Source organism: Hydra vulgaris, chromosome 05, assembly GCF_038396675.1.
Source record: "Hydra vulgaris chromosome 05, alternate assembly HydraT2T_AEP".
NCBI classification, from domain to species: Eukaryota; Metazoa; Cnidaria; class Hydrozoa; order Anthoathecata; family Hydridae; genus Hydra; species Hydra vulgaris.
This window is the reverse complement of record NC_088924.1, coordinates 14729722-14748897: the sequence shown is the minus strand read 5'-3', so window position 1 is coordinate 14748897 and position 19176 is coordinate 14729722. Positions and strand designations below refer to the sequence as shown.

Sequence of the window (19176 nt, the reverse complement as noted above, 5' to 3'; positions counted from 1 at the left end):
AAGCCTTTTATTACAAGTTTTGTCTGAGTTTTCTTAGCCTATCGAATAAAGTGTTTTGTTATTCTTTAATAAATAAATATTCAAGGCTATGAATTCTGATTTTTATTAAGTTTCAATCCAATTTTTCATAGAAAATGTTACTTTATATAGAAAGTTTCATAAGCACTAGTTAGTATAAAAATTGCATCGAAACTTACTAAAATCATATTTCAAAGCCTTGAATATTTACCGTGTTTCACCGTTTTTCACAGTTTCACCGTGTCATAAGTTTGTCACCTTTCATAAGTTTTTATACTATATGTATAAAAACTTATGAAGAGTTTGACACGTTGCATTAACCTGACATATAACTTATGCGTATTTATCTGTTTTATTATTGTTTTATAAATTCTCAGATACAAAACAAAAAATAAATACGAAAATGTTAAAAATTTCGTACCGAAATTAGTTGTAAAACACTTTTCATATTCTATTTATTTTTTAAACTTGAATCTATATTTTTCTCCATACATTTGTTTGATCTGTACAAAAAATGTTAGTGTAAATTTCAATCGCTTTAAACCAGAACCTTTTCTCATAAAGTGTTTACAACAACTTAAAAAGCAATATTATTGCCTTTATTAAATTTCGGCATATTATTTTAATAGACAAAACTTGGTTAATGTAACAATTTTTTATTTGTAAATTTTTCAACAGTTCAAAGTCTTCGATTGAACTTCTATAAATTATTTCTTTCACAAATGAAAAGAAATAATTTATGCCATGAAACTATAACCTTTTTATAAGTTAGTTACATAGAAACAAAAATATTTAAATTTTGATTGACGAGAGAAGTGATTTTTAATTTAAAAATTGTATTGTTAGAACAGACAACTTATAATCTGTGAAAAGTTTATGTTAAAATAACAAAAAACAGCAGAAAAAAATACTTTATTCGATAAAACAGTTTTATATTTCTTAAGAGCATTGAAACAACTACAAGAAAAAAGCCACCGTTTCAGTTATGACCATGATCAGTTGAAATTTGGACAATTTTTAATTGATTTATCTTAAAAACCACCGAAAAATAGATTTAAATTGAATCAAGTTTTAGTTATTTTTTCGAATTTTTGACGACTTTATTTAAAAGTTGTTGTTGCAATATTACATTAACAAATTTTATCTATTAAAACATTAATACTAAAATTCAATCAACCGATTATTTTTACCGATTTTATGTTTATAATTATGCTTGCATAACTAGTTTTTTGTGTGTGGGTGTAGTTTTATTAACGTCTGATAAGTTTTTCCAATGAAGATGTAAAGAGCATGAAAATTGAAAAAAAAATTGAAATTTTACAAAGAAATTCCATCGTTTTTTTTTGTTCTTTATTACAATATTTATGATACAGATTCAAGTAATATAAAAAACGAAAAAGAATAAAAATAAATAAAAAGAACGCGGATACTCAAAATAGACCATCAGGTCTTGTCACAGAGAAACCACTATTGAAGAAATTAGAACGTTTTTGTTTTTTGTTTTTTTTGTTGTTTTTTTATGGTTTTTTCTCTTTGTTATGGTGTTTACGGCTTGCTTCAGATAAATTACTGTGTCTTCCGAACAGTTGACTCATGCGAACAATAATGTCCATAATTTTCTAGATAAATTTCTTGCGCACACTAAATCTAATTCGTCGAAAATAATCACTGAATCTCATTAATCGCTATATATTATTCACTATATATCACTGAATATAATCAATATAATCTCATTTCTAGACTGAATATAATACACTTTCAGATTATTATAAAGGTTGTGCAAAAGGACCTAGATACGATGGTTATCGCTGTATGTTAAGCCAAAAACCATTCGATGAAGCCAAAAACCAAACGATGAAGCCAAAAACCACCATACGATGGTTATCGCTGTGTGTTAAGCCAAAATACCAAATTTCGTTTACGCTTCTGACAACAGAAACGCCAAGCCCCTGATAAAGGATGGTTCACCTCCAAATGTAGACTACATACATATATTGGCAGGTACGCATACATCCATTCTTTTTTATTTTCTTTTTCTTATGTTTATATATATATATACACACATATATATATATATATATATATATATATATATATATATATATATATATATATATATATATATATATATATATATATATATATATATATATATATATATGTATATATATATATATAATATATTTGTCTTTTTTTTTATTATTATTTTTTTAATTATTATTATTACTTTTTTTCAATGTTTTTATTCTGTTAATTTTATTTTATTTATTCTGTTTATTTTCATATTCAATGATTTCAAATTCATGTAAAGTTAAAAAATTAACTGTTGTAATTGTTATAAAACGCTATTAGAAGGACGAAACTGAAACTAGAAATTCGGGAGGCTGTGAAAAATCAAGATTTATTTTTAAGAATAAGGCAAAATCAATTATTGAATTTATAGAAATCCGTCTCAGTAAATGCAATAGATTTTTTGTTCAAAGTGTATTCAGAAAGGAAAATCTGAAATTATATTTTAAGAAAAAAATTTAATTAAGTTCACTTGATGAACCTGTTGGGAAAAAAAAAGCTAGATAATACAAGACGTGTTTAAAACGTCGAAAACGTTTAAAATGCCTCTTTAACCCATAGGTAGCGACTACATTGCTATTCGCTAGCTAGTTGCTAGTTCATTTCCCACCAGAAAGAAATCAAAGTTAGACAAGCAAAAAATTTGCTTAAAACAATGACGGAAAAAAAATTGTGCATTTTAAGTGACAATGAAACTCATTGTAAAAAAGATTACTCGTAGCTTACAGGCAATCAATACCATTATCAGTTGAAACGTTATAAAGCGTCTAACAAATTTAAGAAAATTTGAGTTCAAATATATGCTCAAAAGTTCTTTGAATGTCACGTTATTTTCAATTGTGGTTTTAAAAGCTCTTTTTTTATAACAAACCAAATTTTGACATCAGATATATATTTTACTAAATACATAAAAAACTATTTTTTCTACTAATTTAAAAAAACAAACTAACAACTTTTTTTAGCCAAATCTGCTATCGATCCAATATTCCAAAAAAGTAATTAATTGGTATAATAAAAATAATGTTAATTTTAGTCTAAAGAATGTCAAACAACTATAATCAGTTTTTACCATAGTCAAATAAGGTTGCTTAAAAGAAATAAATATGCATGACAACTATTTACTAATAATGCATCATGCGTTCATACAAGCTATTTACAATACATTGATATAAATTTTTCAGTAAAAGCTTCCTCGAGTTACTCTGCATGATAAATTTAGTGGTAAAGCCCCAATTGTCAAAAAGATGGGTCCGAATATTTTTGATAACAGGTGTTGGTAAATTATATATTAATTAACCAAAAGCGTGCTTTGCTTGTCACAAAAGAAACCATTTTATCCCTTTTTTCTTCGTTTTTATCTGATAAAGGGAATCTCCACGAGATAAAAAGAAATTGGCTTTTTAAATTTGGGCGGGCTGGGACTAGCGAATGTGGTTAGTTATTAAATACTATTGAGTCAAAAACTACAATTTTAATTGTTATTTATTTTCTTGCAATTTGCTTCAACTTCTAGCTTTAAATATCGATATAGTGTATATTATATACAACTTTTATTTTATTTCATTAGGTATTCACTCTTCATACAAAAACACTCAAATATAGTCATGAGCAGCGAATTGTAAAATCTTACTGGGCAACCGTGATTGCAATACTTAGGACAAGAGACAAATGTGCAAATAGTGTTAAAAATTGCCAAGATTTATGGATTAATGCTATAAAAATAGTAACAAAAAGTAGATAAAGGGTACTTTATTAAAAATTAAATTAATTGTATGACTTAGAATTAAGACTTCATTTATTTTTGATGAAATAAAAACTAATTATGTATGCATCATTTAAAATAATCATTAAAACCGTATTAGAGGTTTTTGAGAAAACTTTAAAAATAAGAAAATGAGAAATTGATAAAAAATTAAAATCGTAAAAATTTCAACTAATCACGGTAATATTATTATCAAAAACGCACTTAAGAGGATGCTAGGAGAAACAAGTACCCAATCTCTTTATAATTTCAACAGCTTGGTTAAAATGTTTTGTTGTGGTAAATTTTTGCAATACAATAAAAACTCTAAAACTATTTTCTAGTTTCTTCTTAACAGTTAAAAAATGTCTATTTTTTTATTTATAGACCATATATATATATATATATATATATATATATATATATATATATATATATATATATATATATATATATATATATATATATATATATATATATATATATTTTTTTTTTTTTTTTTTTTTTTTAATAAAAAACATAAAACAACAGCTGCGTACTAACTAAATTTTTTCTTTGTAATTTTTCGACCTGTTTTTGCACAGATCGTCATCAGATAATAAACAATAATACAAAAAACCGTTAAAAATATTACATAAAAACGTCAAAGAAGACATTAAAAAGAAGCCATAAATGAAAAAAAGCCATACATACTAACGTAAATATAAAATAAGCAAATATTCTTTAATTCCATTTTTTTGGATAATTTTTTTAAACAGAGGTCTGCAACTGTTTGTAGAAATTTTAATGCAATTGTCACGGTTGAGAAGTATAGGAGCGTGTTTTATTTCTTGGTATGTTGAGGCGTAGTTAATTTCAAGTGATTCTCTAACTTTACGTTCATCGTACTTTGATTTTATTGCTAGAGTTTTCGGATTTGACCAATCAAATATACAATTACATTCTCTACCATGTTCGGTTGTACCAGATGCATTCCATTTACCTTTTAAATAGTTTTTTCAATGTTCAATGCACCTCGTTAAAATTTTCTTTTTTGTTTCGCGAATGTATATTCTGCCACAAGAGCATGTGAGTTTAAAGGCACCGGGATTGCTATTGGGAATTAATTTAGACTTGTTGTTGCGTAAGATATTTTTTAACGTAGGTGGCCAAGTAAAAATTATTCTGACGCTGTAAGGTTTAAGTATTGTTTGTTGATGTATTCGATGTTTGATGATTTAGTCAATCCATTGAGCTCATTGTACTTTACAATGGAAGAATGAAATCCAGCACATGGTGTTGGAAACTCATGAACTTGGGTTTGTGTTAACCTTTCTCCTCAAATATTTGGTGTTGCCAAATAACAACACCTGTCTTTTTTCTATTATTTACAGTTGTTGTATTGTTAAAAGGACTTCTTAATGCGTTAGAAGAATTCAGTCTTCAGGTTGAATTCCTCTAACGCACATTGAGTTTTTTCTGCGATTGTTTGAGCTTTCCCATCTTTCAATTTAATTGTAGGGGCTTGGATTTCAATGCCCTCACCAAAAAACTGGCGGCACACCTTTGCTGCTCCGTGGGAGACAACTTCGAGATTGTAACAAGGTGTCTTGCAATGCATGTTGGTTTATGTTTCCTTTTGCTCGTTGACGTTGAATTTCATCATCTTAAGAAGTGTATTCGTTTGAGTTAGAGTCCATGCTACTTTCAAACTAATCAGGAGGCGCTGAGCTGATAACTGTGAACAATGTTGCTTCAATTTCCTTCTTTCACCTGAATGGGTTGATGGTCTTGGCACTAGCAAGTTTGCCAGTGGAATAACCAACCTGACCTTTGCACTTAATTTGCAGTTTATACAGGTTCTCGTTCTTTTTGTAAAACTGTTCATTCAATGCACTAAAGTTTTGTTTCTTTCTGCAGTGCTCGTAAACTTTTAAAAGTTTCGATAATTTTGCACAAATGACTTGATCCGATACATGTGGAAAGTTTAGTGCTCCATGGGCTTAAAGCTCAACAAAAATCTAGCGCATGCGACTCCTTTCACTCAAGGATGCTTCGTAAATTGTCACTTTGCCTCTTTATGATGGCTCTTGAAACTAGATTAATTTTTTTATCCAAGTTTCTTACTCCTTCTTAGTGTTAAAAGAGCTCTTTTTAAACGCCATGTTACATTTTACTCACCAACTTGAACAGAAAAGGCCTAAAAGTAAATATTAAACACATAACAAATTAAAGAAACTGTTACTGAGTTTTCATATATTTTATTTAAAAACAAGCAATTTAAAATTATAGAAAATAAAAAAAGTATTACACTAAATAAATATTATATGCACAGTTATATGTTTGTATATAAAGCACAAATATCAATGTAGTTCACCATACAATACAAGATCTCTTTCAATTAGGCAATAATAGTTTTGACACAAAATTAAGCTAATTTAAACTTAACTATTTGCTTTGAACACCTCACTTATATCAGTTTATACCACACTGCAAAATAGCTAAAGAAAATTCTCTGGAGGAGTTTCTCGAAAGCATAACAATATTCTGGAAATTCCAAACAATTCTCTCGGGGCAGTACCGCAGGGTTTTTTAGGGAGGTTCGTTTTTGTAAAAAGAAGAAATTTAGAGTAAAAAATAAATATTTTGCTAGTTTTTTATAAACAAATTTGCGTTAAACAAAGACCACTTAGTACAAAAAGGGGGGCCGATTGCACCCAACGACTCCCCCAGGTTACGAGCCTGTCTCTATAATAATATGTAGGATATAAATTATTTTACAAGTTGGTTTAATGACTTATATTATATATAAATATTATTGAATCGAATATATATTACGCTAAAATGGTCTATATTACCTTTCAATTTGGTTTGTGTGTGACCTTAAACAACATTTTATTGGAATATAGGTCATTTTAGTCAATAAAAGTTCATCCATTTCTGTTATAGGAAATGATTTTTAAGAATAAAAGTTAAAAAGTCATCAACCTAATAAATATATATATATATATATATATATATATATATATATATATATATATATATATATATATGCCAAAGTTCTACATAAACACATAAATTTTTCAATGAATCAATTTTACTAATGGTTGCATAAAATATTGTTCCTTTTACTGTTTGTTTTTTTAAGAAAGTGTTTATGTTGTAAGTAGAAAGTGTTTATGTAGTAAGTAGCTTATCTCTAAGTTCTGGCGAATTTCATTTTTAATCTGAATTAATTGAATAAAACAATAATACATATTAACATAAAACAATAACACTTCCATTGCATCTGTTCCGTGTTTTAACTTGTTCGGTTGAATACTTACAAATAATTGCGTATTTCCATCGTTCTTCATGTAAACAAACACGCAAGACATGGATGTCGTAATACGCGTTTTTTTATTTTTAAAAGCATACGATACTTTTATAAAAAAAGTATCATATCCTTAAAACATAAAGTTAAAACATAATTTATATTAAAAGTTTTAATATAATCTTACATAAATACCAGCTTAGATTAAAATAAATCTTTTACAACAAGATATCTAAAGATTTTTTTAAGATAATAATAAGAATAATGCATATCTATTTGTAGAAAAAAAAGTTAAATAGCTATGGAGAGAAGCTTCAATGATAAAAATTCATTCATTGGGTAGTTGTAATTCGCAGATTGGGGGAATTAGATTGAGGGTGGGGTAAAGGCGGTAATTTTCTCTTTACACACTTTTTAATGTTTAATTCTTACGCAATCATTATTTTTAAACACAATTTTATATCCTGTTTACAGAAGAGAACTGGAATAATAATTAACTGCGTGGTGTTCAGTAGTGAGCGACCGGAGTTGATGTTTGACCAGGGCCGGGGCAGGGTTTGTGACCGGGGCTGCATAAACATTCATACATCCTAAAGTATACTTTTTTAATTCAAAATTCATGTTATATTTTTTATATATATACATATATAAACATCATTATGATCAACATGATCATTATAATCATCATTACCATCATCATCATGATTATGATCATCATCTGATTATCTTCTCTTTCGGCAAATACCACAACATATAAAGACTAAATTTTATATAAATATATAAGGATATTGTATGCCAACATCTAAATAAATAGCAAACATATATGTTTATATCCATAATATTTATGCTTAAAGCGCATCTCGGAAGCTTTTATTCCTTCTGGTATAAAAGTTTGAAAGGTTTTATTCCTTCTCTTTAATTTTAAGTCAAGAATCATTCTACTCCACATTTTTTAACCATCTTAAGCAGCTGCTTTATTAAACTTTAATCATTTTTTACATTTTTTTTACACGAACATTTTTCTTAAGAACAAATGTCCTAATTATTCCAAGAAGCCAAAAGAAAAAAGGTCCTGTCTGATGTTAAGCTCTGTTTTTCTTAGTTTAATAAATCTTGTATCTTATCTCATATGTAAGGTTCTAGAGACTTTTAGTTAGTCTTCAACAGTGTTATTAACTAAAGTAAGTCTAGCATTTAACCTAATTCATGGGTCTGAACCTCTTACTTCTCCCCAGAATAAAGCAGAGTTATTTACAAAGAAATCTTACTCTAATTTGACTCTTGAATCCAATGCCCATACTCTTCCTGCCAGTTAAACAGATTAACCCGTTGTTAAACATCCAAATCACTCTGGTTTCTAATGCTAAAGTTAATTCTCAGTTAAACACTTCTACAGTTTGTGCTTCAAACAAGATTTCCATCATAGTTTTAAAAAGTGTTCTTTCAATTTTTGCTAAATTTTTAAAAAGTGCTAAATTCCGATTTTTAAAAACTCTAGAAAACACTTTGACCTCTCTAACTATCCTACAATTGGTCTTCAGTCTGTTTTTAGTTTTTTTATATAAAGGTTTTGAGATTAATTTATTTATTTCGAACTGCAGTACTAAAGTTATTCTTGAAGGCCTACACACTTCTTTTCTTCAAGTAACTTTAAGGGTACCACAAGGTTCTATATTTGTTACTGTATTGTTTCTTATCTAACAATATCAATCTTCATTAAAATTTTACATCTAAAGTGACTCTATTTTTGATTGCTTAGAACAAGCAGACAGTTTTTAATCTGATCTCTCTTCCGTAACAGCCTTAGGCTTGCAGTGACTTATGGATTTAAATTCTGGACTAAAAATTCACAGTTTTTGTTGTTTTGTTTGACAACAAAACTCATTTATTTACTGCAAAAAATTATTGCAATAATGTTGGCATTCTTATATTGATGAATAACAACCATTTTACTCTCAGACAAAGTCTAAAAGCATATTGTAAATGTAATTAGACCTGCTTTATCTGCCAAGCTTAAGCCACTCTACCATTGTTGTAAGGTTAAATTTCTTACTTTTTTCTACAAATACTATTATGGTCAATGCTCAAATCTCTATGATGATAAACCAAAAATCATTTTTTTTTTGGCTTTTTATTCAACAAGTTGCATCCTTATACTGTATTTGTCCCTTCATGCTATAAAAACTTTTATCAATCCAGTTTTTTCCCTTGCACATCAAAAAAATCTTACAACTCTTCTTACCTATCTTACCAAACAACTTACCTATCCTCGTGTTTTCCTTTTTTTATACAGCCAACAACTTTTTAAGTTTTTAGTTAACCATTTTGAAGTATTTTAACTTATTCTCCATTTAAAGTAATAACCACTATTAAGTTCAACTCATAACTTAATAATGGTTGCTTGCAATTAAGTTGGAAGTAAATAAGAGTTTAAAAATATATAAATATATGCCAGTATTTAATAAATAGTAAATGCAAGCATAAAATTATAATATATAAAGTATTATAAAAATTTTTTTCATCCCTATGTATCAATCCCTGCTGAATTTTATAATTTGCAAAAAAAAAACTTTAATTGGAGGGTGGGAACGAAAAGGTCCTTTGACTTCATTTAACCCCAAATGTGAGGGGCAACAAGTTGATAAAAAATTTTTTGTACTATTCTCAATTAGAATTGTATTCATCGATAAATTTTAAGTTTTATAGTATTATCTCTCAGCGTTCAAAAAGTTGATGACCCCCTCAACTTGAGGGAGTTATAAATTTTATATGGTCATAATTTTTGAACACTGAGAGATAATACAATGAAACTTAAAATTTATCGATGAATATAAGTCTAATTGAGAAAATCACAAATTTTTTTTTATCAATTTGTTGCCCCTCACGTTTAGGGTGGGGGTAAAGTTAAATAGCTTTTTCGTTCCCAGACTCCAATCACCGCAATTTTTAACAAAACCTCATTATTTGACATAAGTATAAACATACAAATGTTTGGAGTTTGCTCCATGTCTAAAAGTCTTAGTTACCAAAAAATCTATCTTAATTACCAAAAAATCCTGGATCCGTCACTAGTGACGGATCCAGTGCATTGGTGTTGTTTACTGTATTTTGTTTTTTACTGTACTGTATTTTTAAATTGTTTTTCCGCTGTTTTTTCATCAAACAATAGCCGTTACTAAACACTTAAAACCAGTACTCCAAGTAAGACAGGACGGGGTGACCTTTTAAAGTATAAATATATATAGCAATGATAAGGTCGTACTTTGAAAATACTGAAAACCACTCCGTTATGTTTTTTTGCCTTTTTAAGCGCTGCCTAAAAAATAAAAGATAAAACACAAAGTTTTTATGGGTTAAATTACCTAATAATGTAACTCAAAACATATTTTTCTAATAATTATTTAATTTTTCGATTTATTTTAATAATTAACACGTTTTACATTCTAATACTTATATATATATATATATATATATAGGGAAGAGTTGCCTTAATTGGAACACTTTAGGAAAAAATATTTATTAACCAAAAATGGCTTAACTATGAAAACATTTATGAATTAAATAATATAGATATACAACCCTACTATGCTTTTATTAATGATTCGACTCTATTGATCGCACCCTTATTGGATATAAACTTTGATTTTTCAAGGCACCATTTTGTTCCAATAAAGGCAACTGGTCTCCTTGAATGGAACACATATATTCTTTAATTAGAACAGTTCTAATATTTAAATAAATTACAGCTATAAAACTTATGGCTCAAAGGAAAAATTAATTGATTAGCTTTTTAATAAAAGATATTTAAAAGATATAATAACAAATAAAAATTACAACAAATATTTAATCCTTTTTTCGCAATTCATAAGTCTTTTTTTCTTGCAGCTTCTGCACTTGGGATGGTAGTGGTGATATGTGGTGTGCTGTGGTGGCGATGGTGATTTTATTTGATGTGCTCAATTTCATTTGGTCCATAGTGATTGAGTCAAGTGCTACTTTGCTTTCCTGTGGTTTTTGCAATAGTTTGGCAGTTATTGGATTTAGTGTGAGCTTTTTTTTTGTAGATTTTTAAATTTGCTTGAAAGCTATTTGATTTAGTGTGTACTTTTGATTTCTTGGTGTAATTTCTAGAGCACGTCTATATGGGGAGCTTGTAAGATCAGCCGCCTGAGTTGTCCGTGATCTTCTTTTTTTGTTTTTTACTTCAAGTGAAACCACTGGCAAAAGAGACAAAGTTGAAACTGAAACATGACATTTTAATTTTTTTTCACTTGATTTATCTGTAGATAGTTTTGTCATCCCATCTATACTTTCAGATGACTGAAGATTGTTTGAAGGACCAACATCAGTAAATGAAGAGGCTGTAAAATCAGAATCAGTGAATACATTTATGTCCAAAGGCCACAACCCACTAGCCTGAAATCCTTTCATAGCAATTCTCAATGATGCTGCCTGACTATATGCGTCACCAAATAATTCTGCAACTTGCCAAGTTGTTACTGGTTGTGATATATGTGACCGCATCCATTTTCGCATAGCTTCATCATAGTATGTACCAAGTGGTCCAAAGAACGCAACGTCTAATGGTTGCAGTCTGTGTGTAGTATAGGGAGGTAGTGATACCATACGCACTCCAGCATTTCGTGCTAGATATATCGCTGCCAAATTTTTTGAATGTGTAACATGACCATCAAGTATCAACAAAACTTTTGATTGTTTTAAAGGTTTAACAACTTTAATGAAATGATTGAGCCAATCTAAAAAACCTTCATTTGACATCCATCCTTTCTCTTGAGTACTAAATACAGTTCCTGGAGGTGCACCATTTGTTATTTCTGGGTTCATTCTTTTGCGTTTATATATCAACATTGGTGGAACATAAAATCCTGCTGCAGATACACAAACTACAGCTGTTACTGAATTTCCTTGTTCACTACTAGTCATAATTCCAACTCGTTTTTTGCCCCTTGCACTAATAATTTTTATCTGACTATCTTGTACTGTTGATAAACTAGTTTTATCCATATTATAAAGTCTGTCTGGAGTTAACTTTTCTTCCATGTATAACTTTGAAAGTAAATTAAAGAAAGACTGCACTCGCTCTTTATTAAAACCTTGTGCACGTGCAATTGATGTTGATTCAGGCCCACGAAGCGACAGTTGTGGGTGCCTTTGCATAAATGTATAATACCACTTTTTTCCTGCCATTCGTGTTTGTTTGTTAAAATTATGTGTGATGTTGTTAGCTTCCGCAATATCAAATGCTAGACGACGAAGATCATCAATCCTTAATCCAAAGTACATTGATTCTAATAATAAACAGTGATCAGCTAGTTCTGTTTCAATTTCATTAGGTAAGGTGGTAAGTCGACCATGAAATTTCACATTTGCAACAGCAACTTTGTTTTTTTCATTTATATGCCTTGACAAAGTTGCTTTTGGAATACAAAATTCATAAGCGGCTTCATTTAAGCTGATTTCTCCTTGTTTTATTGCTTCAACAGCCTTTTTCAAGTTTTCTACTTTCCATTTTCCATATTTTCGTGGTGTTTGCATCTAAAATAAAAGCAAATTACTATGAAGATACATAAGGAGAGTTTTATAATCTTATTACAGGCTTATTTTTTCATATATTTATTTGTTATTCATATATGATTAAGTTAACTATATACTCATTATATAATCATTATTTTTCATCATTTTTGTTTAGTTAATCATTAACTATATAAATCAAAATCTATATAAACTATATAAAGTTTGCAACTTTATATATTAACTTCTATATACAGTAAAAAACTTATGCTGGGTATATACTTTATGTTGTCTTACAAGTTTATCCGTTAAATAGAAATGTATAACTTTTGTAAAACTTTTACATTTTATTTTTTACTAAAAGATAAAATGATTTGTTAATTAAAGTATACGATGTTTACAATCAACTTTATATCTTTAGACTATGACTAGACTTTAGACTATGAAAAAAATTTTGTGAAAAATCATTTCATACTTTAAAGCAAGACTAAATACCAATTCCAAAAAAGCAACAAATGTCTAACAATAATACTATGTCTATAAAAGAAATTCGCTTTAAAAAATATTATACACTCGGACTAATGAAATTTTCTGATAATTCGGACGTCAAGTAGCGTGTTATGAGATGACATCGTTTCAATTACGGCAACTTCTGAAGTTCCATTCTGGGCAACATAGGACCATGGTGTTGTAGCAAAATATTTACATACAAGTAACAACTTACGATATAAGCTCTTAATATCACATAGACTTGAAACCCTTAAAATTTAAAAAAATTATCATCAAACTCAATATCGTTAAGCTTCTGTAATCGTTTAAATGCAACGATAAAATTAGATCGCAAAAAATTTTTTCTTTAAAAAAAAGTAATTTTATTCACATACGTGCAGTTTTTAAGTTTAAATACTAGAAGTTTCAAAAAATAAAGAAAATTATTTTCTTTACAAGAAAAAATATTCATGAAAGTAGAATAAGTTCCAGTTTCTAAATAAAGCTAAGTGTTCCAATTAAGGAGCTGTTCCAAATTCAGGATAAGACATTGTCTAGTTTGTAGCTCTCAAAAGTTGAAACTAGATAAATAAGCAGGATAGAGTTGAAACTAGTTGAATAAGAAGGATAGAAAATTTGTAAAAGTTCATTGTCACTTGAGATTCTGAGATTCAAAATCTAAAGAAAACTCCTTTCTGGCTATCATGCCGTCATCTTATTTTTTAATTATTCTTTGGGTCATTTTGGAGATTTTTTTTGGAAAACTGGAAAAATCTTTCTTAATAAAATGCAAATGAAAATTGCATTTACTTTACGTTCGAAATATATGCATAAAAATAAACATATAGAACAAATTCAAATAAAATTTCTTATCTTTAGGGCAAGGCTACGCAAAACAAAATTTTTAAAGAGGTCAAAAATTATTTGTTGATTTAGCACAATACAAATAGTTTATAAGCCTCTTGAGTAACAAGACAGTTAGTTATTTTACTGAAAAAAATATTGCTCATAAAATATATTTCGTATTGATATAAAAATCCTAATCTTTTTGGACTTTCCTACAAAATCCTAATTTTGAAACATTTTAGGCTAAAACAAAAATAATTAAATCAAATTCGGCAGCACTCAAAAATGTTTTTTCTATTCTTTTTTTTTTAGTTGTTTATATTCTTATGTGTAAAGGATCACGTTTTTTTGCAGACGTGCAATTTTCAAAGTTTTTGTTTTTTGGCCTGCCCTAACTTTTCTATAAATTTTGTTCTTTGGCCTGTTTAAAATTTGTTGATTGTATGCAAAAGCTAATTTTTAAAAGTAAAATATTATTTTGATAATTAAAAGCATCTTAAATGTTTAAAGTTGATGAAAAATATTTACCATCCTCCTCTTACTTCCTTACATTCAATTTTTTTGGGACAATATTTTAAGCATAAATACGCGAATCTTGTATCTTGTATGTATATATATATATAAATATATATACATAAAAGTACAGCAAGTAGTTGAACTTACAAAATAAAAGTACAGCGAGTAGCGGAAGATGCAAAATTAATGTACAACAATTATTAAAACTTAAAATTCTTTGATAGATGGCTCTGGCTTATGTTCACGTCGTGTCTGTTATTAACAATGATTTTTATTTAGTTTCATAATTGGAATCAAATATATTAATCATTAACTAAAACTTAAGATTCAAGTTATTTCGAATGTTATTTAAAAAAAACACCAACAAAATGTTGTATGAGAGGGTCAACCGGCTCTCAGTCTGAAAACTCTGCCGCATCTTGTAAGGTGGTAACGTTTAATGTGTTTAGTATTTCAATATATCATTTATAGTAATTGCCTTTGATTTTTTTTTAAATCTTATTTTAAGTAAATTTTGTTTTTTTAGGTGTGGACAACCCCCTTTCCCCAAATTGTACTGTGCGCAGCAAGTGCTTGTTGTAAAGTTGTAAATTTCAAACTTTATTTTGATTTACTTTTAATAAAAAGCAAAATTTTTATAATAACAAATCGTTTTAAATAATAATGAGTGTTAAACCATTACTCTCACATACAACCTAACCCAAAAAATAACCTCGCCTATTTTTTTTTTTTTTTTTTTTTTTTAATTTTATTTAAGTTTACAATGTTAGTCGTGTTACATAATTCATAAGCCGTAATACATGAACATAAGTCGTAATACAATTACGCAAATAATACAATTCAGCGTACTAACAATATAAAGCTAGGTTTCCAAAAGAAGATCATAAGGATATAATCTTATATATACATATATATAAATAAGATTTAACGTATTTACATTATGCAAAGATACAACACATTTTAATATATAATAAGCTGAAGATTTAACAAATACATTTTACATTTATTTTTAGTAGAATTTTAGAATGTTGTCTATAGAGAGAATTAATTTTTTAACTAATTTTAAAAACAGGAAGAGTAATAGAAGGATCAAAGTTTGGTAATACTATTTTATTCCAAAGATGGGGTGCACGATATGAAATACAAAATTGGTTGAACTTAGTTCTACAAAAAGGTTCGCTTAAAAAACTAAAATTTCTTAATGTGTATTTATTTATTGGTTTTAAAAAAAAAAAGGTCGTTAAAAACAAATAAAGATAAATCGTTTTTCCATATAAAAGTAAAACATAAGACATTAAATACGTTCAGTTTATAAACATCTAGAACCTTCATATAATCAAAAAAATATTTTGAATGTGAAAAGCGATCCGCATAATTAACTACGCGGATTGCATGTTTCTGACGGCGATAAAAATGTTGTAATTTACTTTTATCCGTACTTCCCCAGGCGATGATTGCATAATTTATATAATTGTGTATAAATGAATAATAGAGTTGGGTTAGGTTTTTTTTGTTTAGATAATTTCGGGCTTTGTATAAAATGCCAATGTTTTTAGAAATTTTTGTGCTTATATGATCAATATGTTTTCTCCAAGTAATATTCTCATCAAGATAAACACCTAAGAATTTTATAACAGTATCTCTTTTTAATATCGTTTCATCAATATAAATAATTTGAGGCATATTACTTGGTAAAAAACATTTTTTTGCGCAGGAGTGAAAGATAATCCATTTTGTTTTGTTAATATTTGAAGTTAATTTATTAGCTTTGAACCAATTAGAAATGAGATTGAGTTCTTTGTTTGTAGTTGAAAAGAGTTCATAAACATCAGTATGGGAAAAGAAGAGATTAGTATCATCAGCGAACATTATACTTTTCAATTTGGTAGTGGTCCGAGAATAGAACCTTGTGGAACACCACAGGTTATGCTCAGGGGTTCACTTTGCTGACCATCATTACTATACACAAGTTGTTTTCGATTTGTTAAATAGCTTTTAAACCATTTTAAGATTTTATTGTTTAAACCATAATGTTTAAGTTTTTTGATTAAAATTCGGTGATTGACCGTATCAAAAGCTTTTGATAGGTCAATAAAAACACCTAGTGTATATTGAGTTTTTTCAAAAGATTCAGAGATGTTATGTATAAATTGAATAATGACATGTTCAGTTGAACTTCCTTTTCTGAAACCATACTGATTGTCATGAAATAAGTCGTTGTAATTAAAATAATTGTATACTCTGTTGAAGATAATTCTTTCTAAAATTTTAGAAAATATAGAAAGAACAGAGATAGGACGATAGTTACTGATATTGGATCTGTCGCCTTCTTTATGGATAGGGGTAACCCTGGCAAGTTTTAAACGTTCAGGAAAAATACCTTGATGAATTGATGCTCTGAAAATTTTAAAAAGAACATTTTTTAATTGTTCGTAGCAATCTATAACAATATTCCCGTTTATTTCATCTGCACCAGGTGCTTTATTTTTTTTATTATGGATTTGAAAGCTTTTTCAAACTCATCAAATGATAGTTCGGCAGATAATTCTTCAGAGCAAATATCTTTGTCAATAGGTACCAAAAAATCATAAAATGAGGTTTGGGTATTTCGCATTTTTCTTGACAGAGTTGATCCAATTTCAGTGAAATATTTATTGAATTCATGAGCTATTATTTGTGGTTCATACAAGCTATTGTTATCGACTTTCAGCATTTGTGGCAAAGAGCTTGAGCATGTTTTTTGTTTTCCAGTAATTTCTTTTAATACTTTCCAAGTGCTTTTTGAGTCATTTTTAACTTTATTAATTAATTTTGAATAGTAAGTTTTTTTTAAATTTTTTCGAATTTTTTCGAAAAGATTTTTGTAATCTTTGTAAATTTTTTCACTAGCTGGTGTTTTTGTTTTCAGATATTTAATGTATAGCTTATGTTTTGTTTTGGATGATTTTTTGAATCCTTTGGTAATCCAGGGATTATTAAAGTGTTTTGTTTTTAATGTAACTGTAACAATTGGGAAATTAGATTCGTAAATAGAGGCAAATGTTTCAAAGAACTTTTCATAAAGGTTGTTCGCGTTTTCATTAGAATTTAAGTGTTTCCAATGTAATAATGAGAGCTGATTTTTGAAAGAGTCAATATTTGATGGTTCAAAAAAACGTTTTTTTATAACTTTATTTAATTTTTGTTGTGGTTGGTCAGTGTTGATGGTTAGAAAAATAGGAAAGTGGTCTGAAATATCTGTTTTTAAGATGCCCAATTTTATATCACTGTTGAACAAGTCTGTGGAAATAATATTATCCAGCAAGGTTGCTGAATTTTTTGTTACTCTAGTTGGACGATTTATTAAAAGAATTGCTCCAGATTCAAAAATTGCATCATAAAAATTTCTTACTTTGTTATCGTCATTGTAGTCAAAACAATTCATATTAAAATCACCAATTAGAAAGTTTTTTTTCTTTTCCTTGTTACCTTTCGCAATAACTTTTTCTGTAAAAACATGCTCAAGTTCTCGCTCACGCCATCTGGCGGTCGATAACAACAGCTAATTAAAATGTTTTTTGTTCGTTCATTAATAATCTCGATTGTTAATATTTCTCTATCACCGTGAGAAACGCAAAGATCATTTCTACAGCAATGCCTAATATTTTCATGAACGTAAATTAGAACTCCACCACCATGCTTATTTATTTGCCTTTCAAGAGAAATCATTTCAAAATGAGAAAGATAAAAATTAGAATTTTTATTAGTGTCGTTTGAGGTAGCCCAAGTTTCAGTTAAGCAAATTATATTAAAAAAGTATTTAGTTTCCTGAAGTAAATTTTGGAACTTTTCAAAATTACAATTAATGCTTCTGATATTTACGTGTAGAATTCTAATTTGAACGTCGCTTTCCTTGTTAACATTCTTAAATAGAGTTCCTTTTAATTCACTTGGATAATAGTAATAACATTCGATTTTTGTATCATGAAAATAATTAATATCTGGGTCGGAGTTTTCGTGTAATGAAAAAAATTTCGTTTCAAAAAAATTAAAGGCAAGAGTTTCAAAGTCACTTTTCAAAGCCATGATTAGTTATAACAAATAAATGAAAAAGGAGTTCTTTTTAAAAGCGAACACATTTACTTCCGAAATTCTCTAGAAAAAATTTTATCATATTTTATAACTGCATACTTACCTTCGAGTCGCAGCTTTTTGACTTGATCCCACAACTTTTTTCGGTTTTCGATCGTTTCTTTAGCGAAATCCTCATTAACATAAATCCCTGTTCCTCGCAAGTTTTTTGTAGCATTAAGTATTTTTGTTTTGTCTTGAAAATTTAACAACTTTAGGACAATAATTCTTGGTTTCTTATCTTCTTTAGGTGGGCCTATTCTATGAGCTCTTTCTATAACTATATCATTTTTAATTTTTAGTTGGTTTATGAACATTTTCTTTACTACATTTTCGCACTCAGCCCAATTTTCATTTGGTTTTTCATATATCCCGTCTATTCTTAAATTATTCCTTCGAGACCGGTTCTCCAGATCTAATGCCTTTTTGGCGGAAACCAACTTTTTGGATATGGAAATTAACAAAAGCATTTTAAAAAAAAATCGTTTATAATTAAGAATCTAATTTTTTGATGGTAAAAGTGGCGACTTATTGCCCCCATTAACCCCCTGGACACACCCGG

The 19176-nt window shown here is 28.2% G+C and overlaps 2 protein-coding genes across 2 annotated transcripts in view; both read right to left on the bottom strand.

Moving 5' to 3' along the window:
- LOC136080611 (uncharacterized) overlaps positions 1-680 on the bottom strand; it is a 129393-nt gene extending 128713 nt beyond the window's left edge. Inside the window, exon 1 of the mRNA XM_065797472.1 lies at positions 440-680. Within this exon, the coding sequence (XP_065653544.1) occupies positions 440-466 (27 nt within the window). The 5' untranslated portion in view covers positions 467-680. The remainder of the gene's footprint in view (positions 1-439) is intronic.
- A 10001-nt stretch (positions 681-10681) lies between these two features.
- On the bottom strand, positions 10682-13375 carry LOC136080608 (uncharacterized). The gene is made up of 2 exons (XM_065797470.1): positions 13129-13375; positions 10682-12677 (listed from the first exon to the last, which is right to left on the bottom strand). The coding sequence occupies exon 2, from the start codon at positions 12675-12677 to the stop codon at positions 11190-11192; it is 1488 nt and encodes a 495-aa protein (XP_065653542.1). The 5' UTR covers positions 13129-13375; the 3' UTR covers positions 10682-11189.
- Positions 13376-19176: the final 5801 nt, after the last annotated feature.

Excerpts from the sequence above, each read along its gene's own strand:
- LOC136080608 (XM_065797470.1), bottom strand. The coding sequence starts at position 12,677 with ATGCAAACACCACGAAAATATGGAAAATGGAAAGTAGAAAACTTGAAA.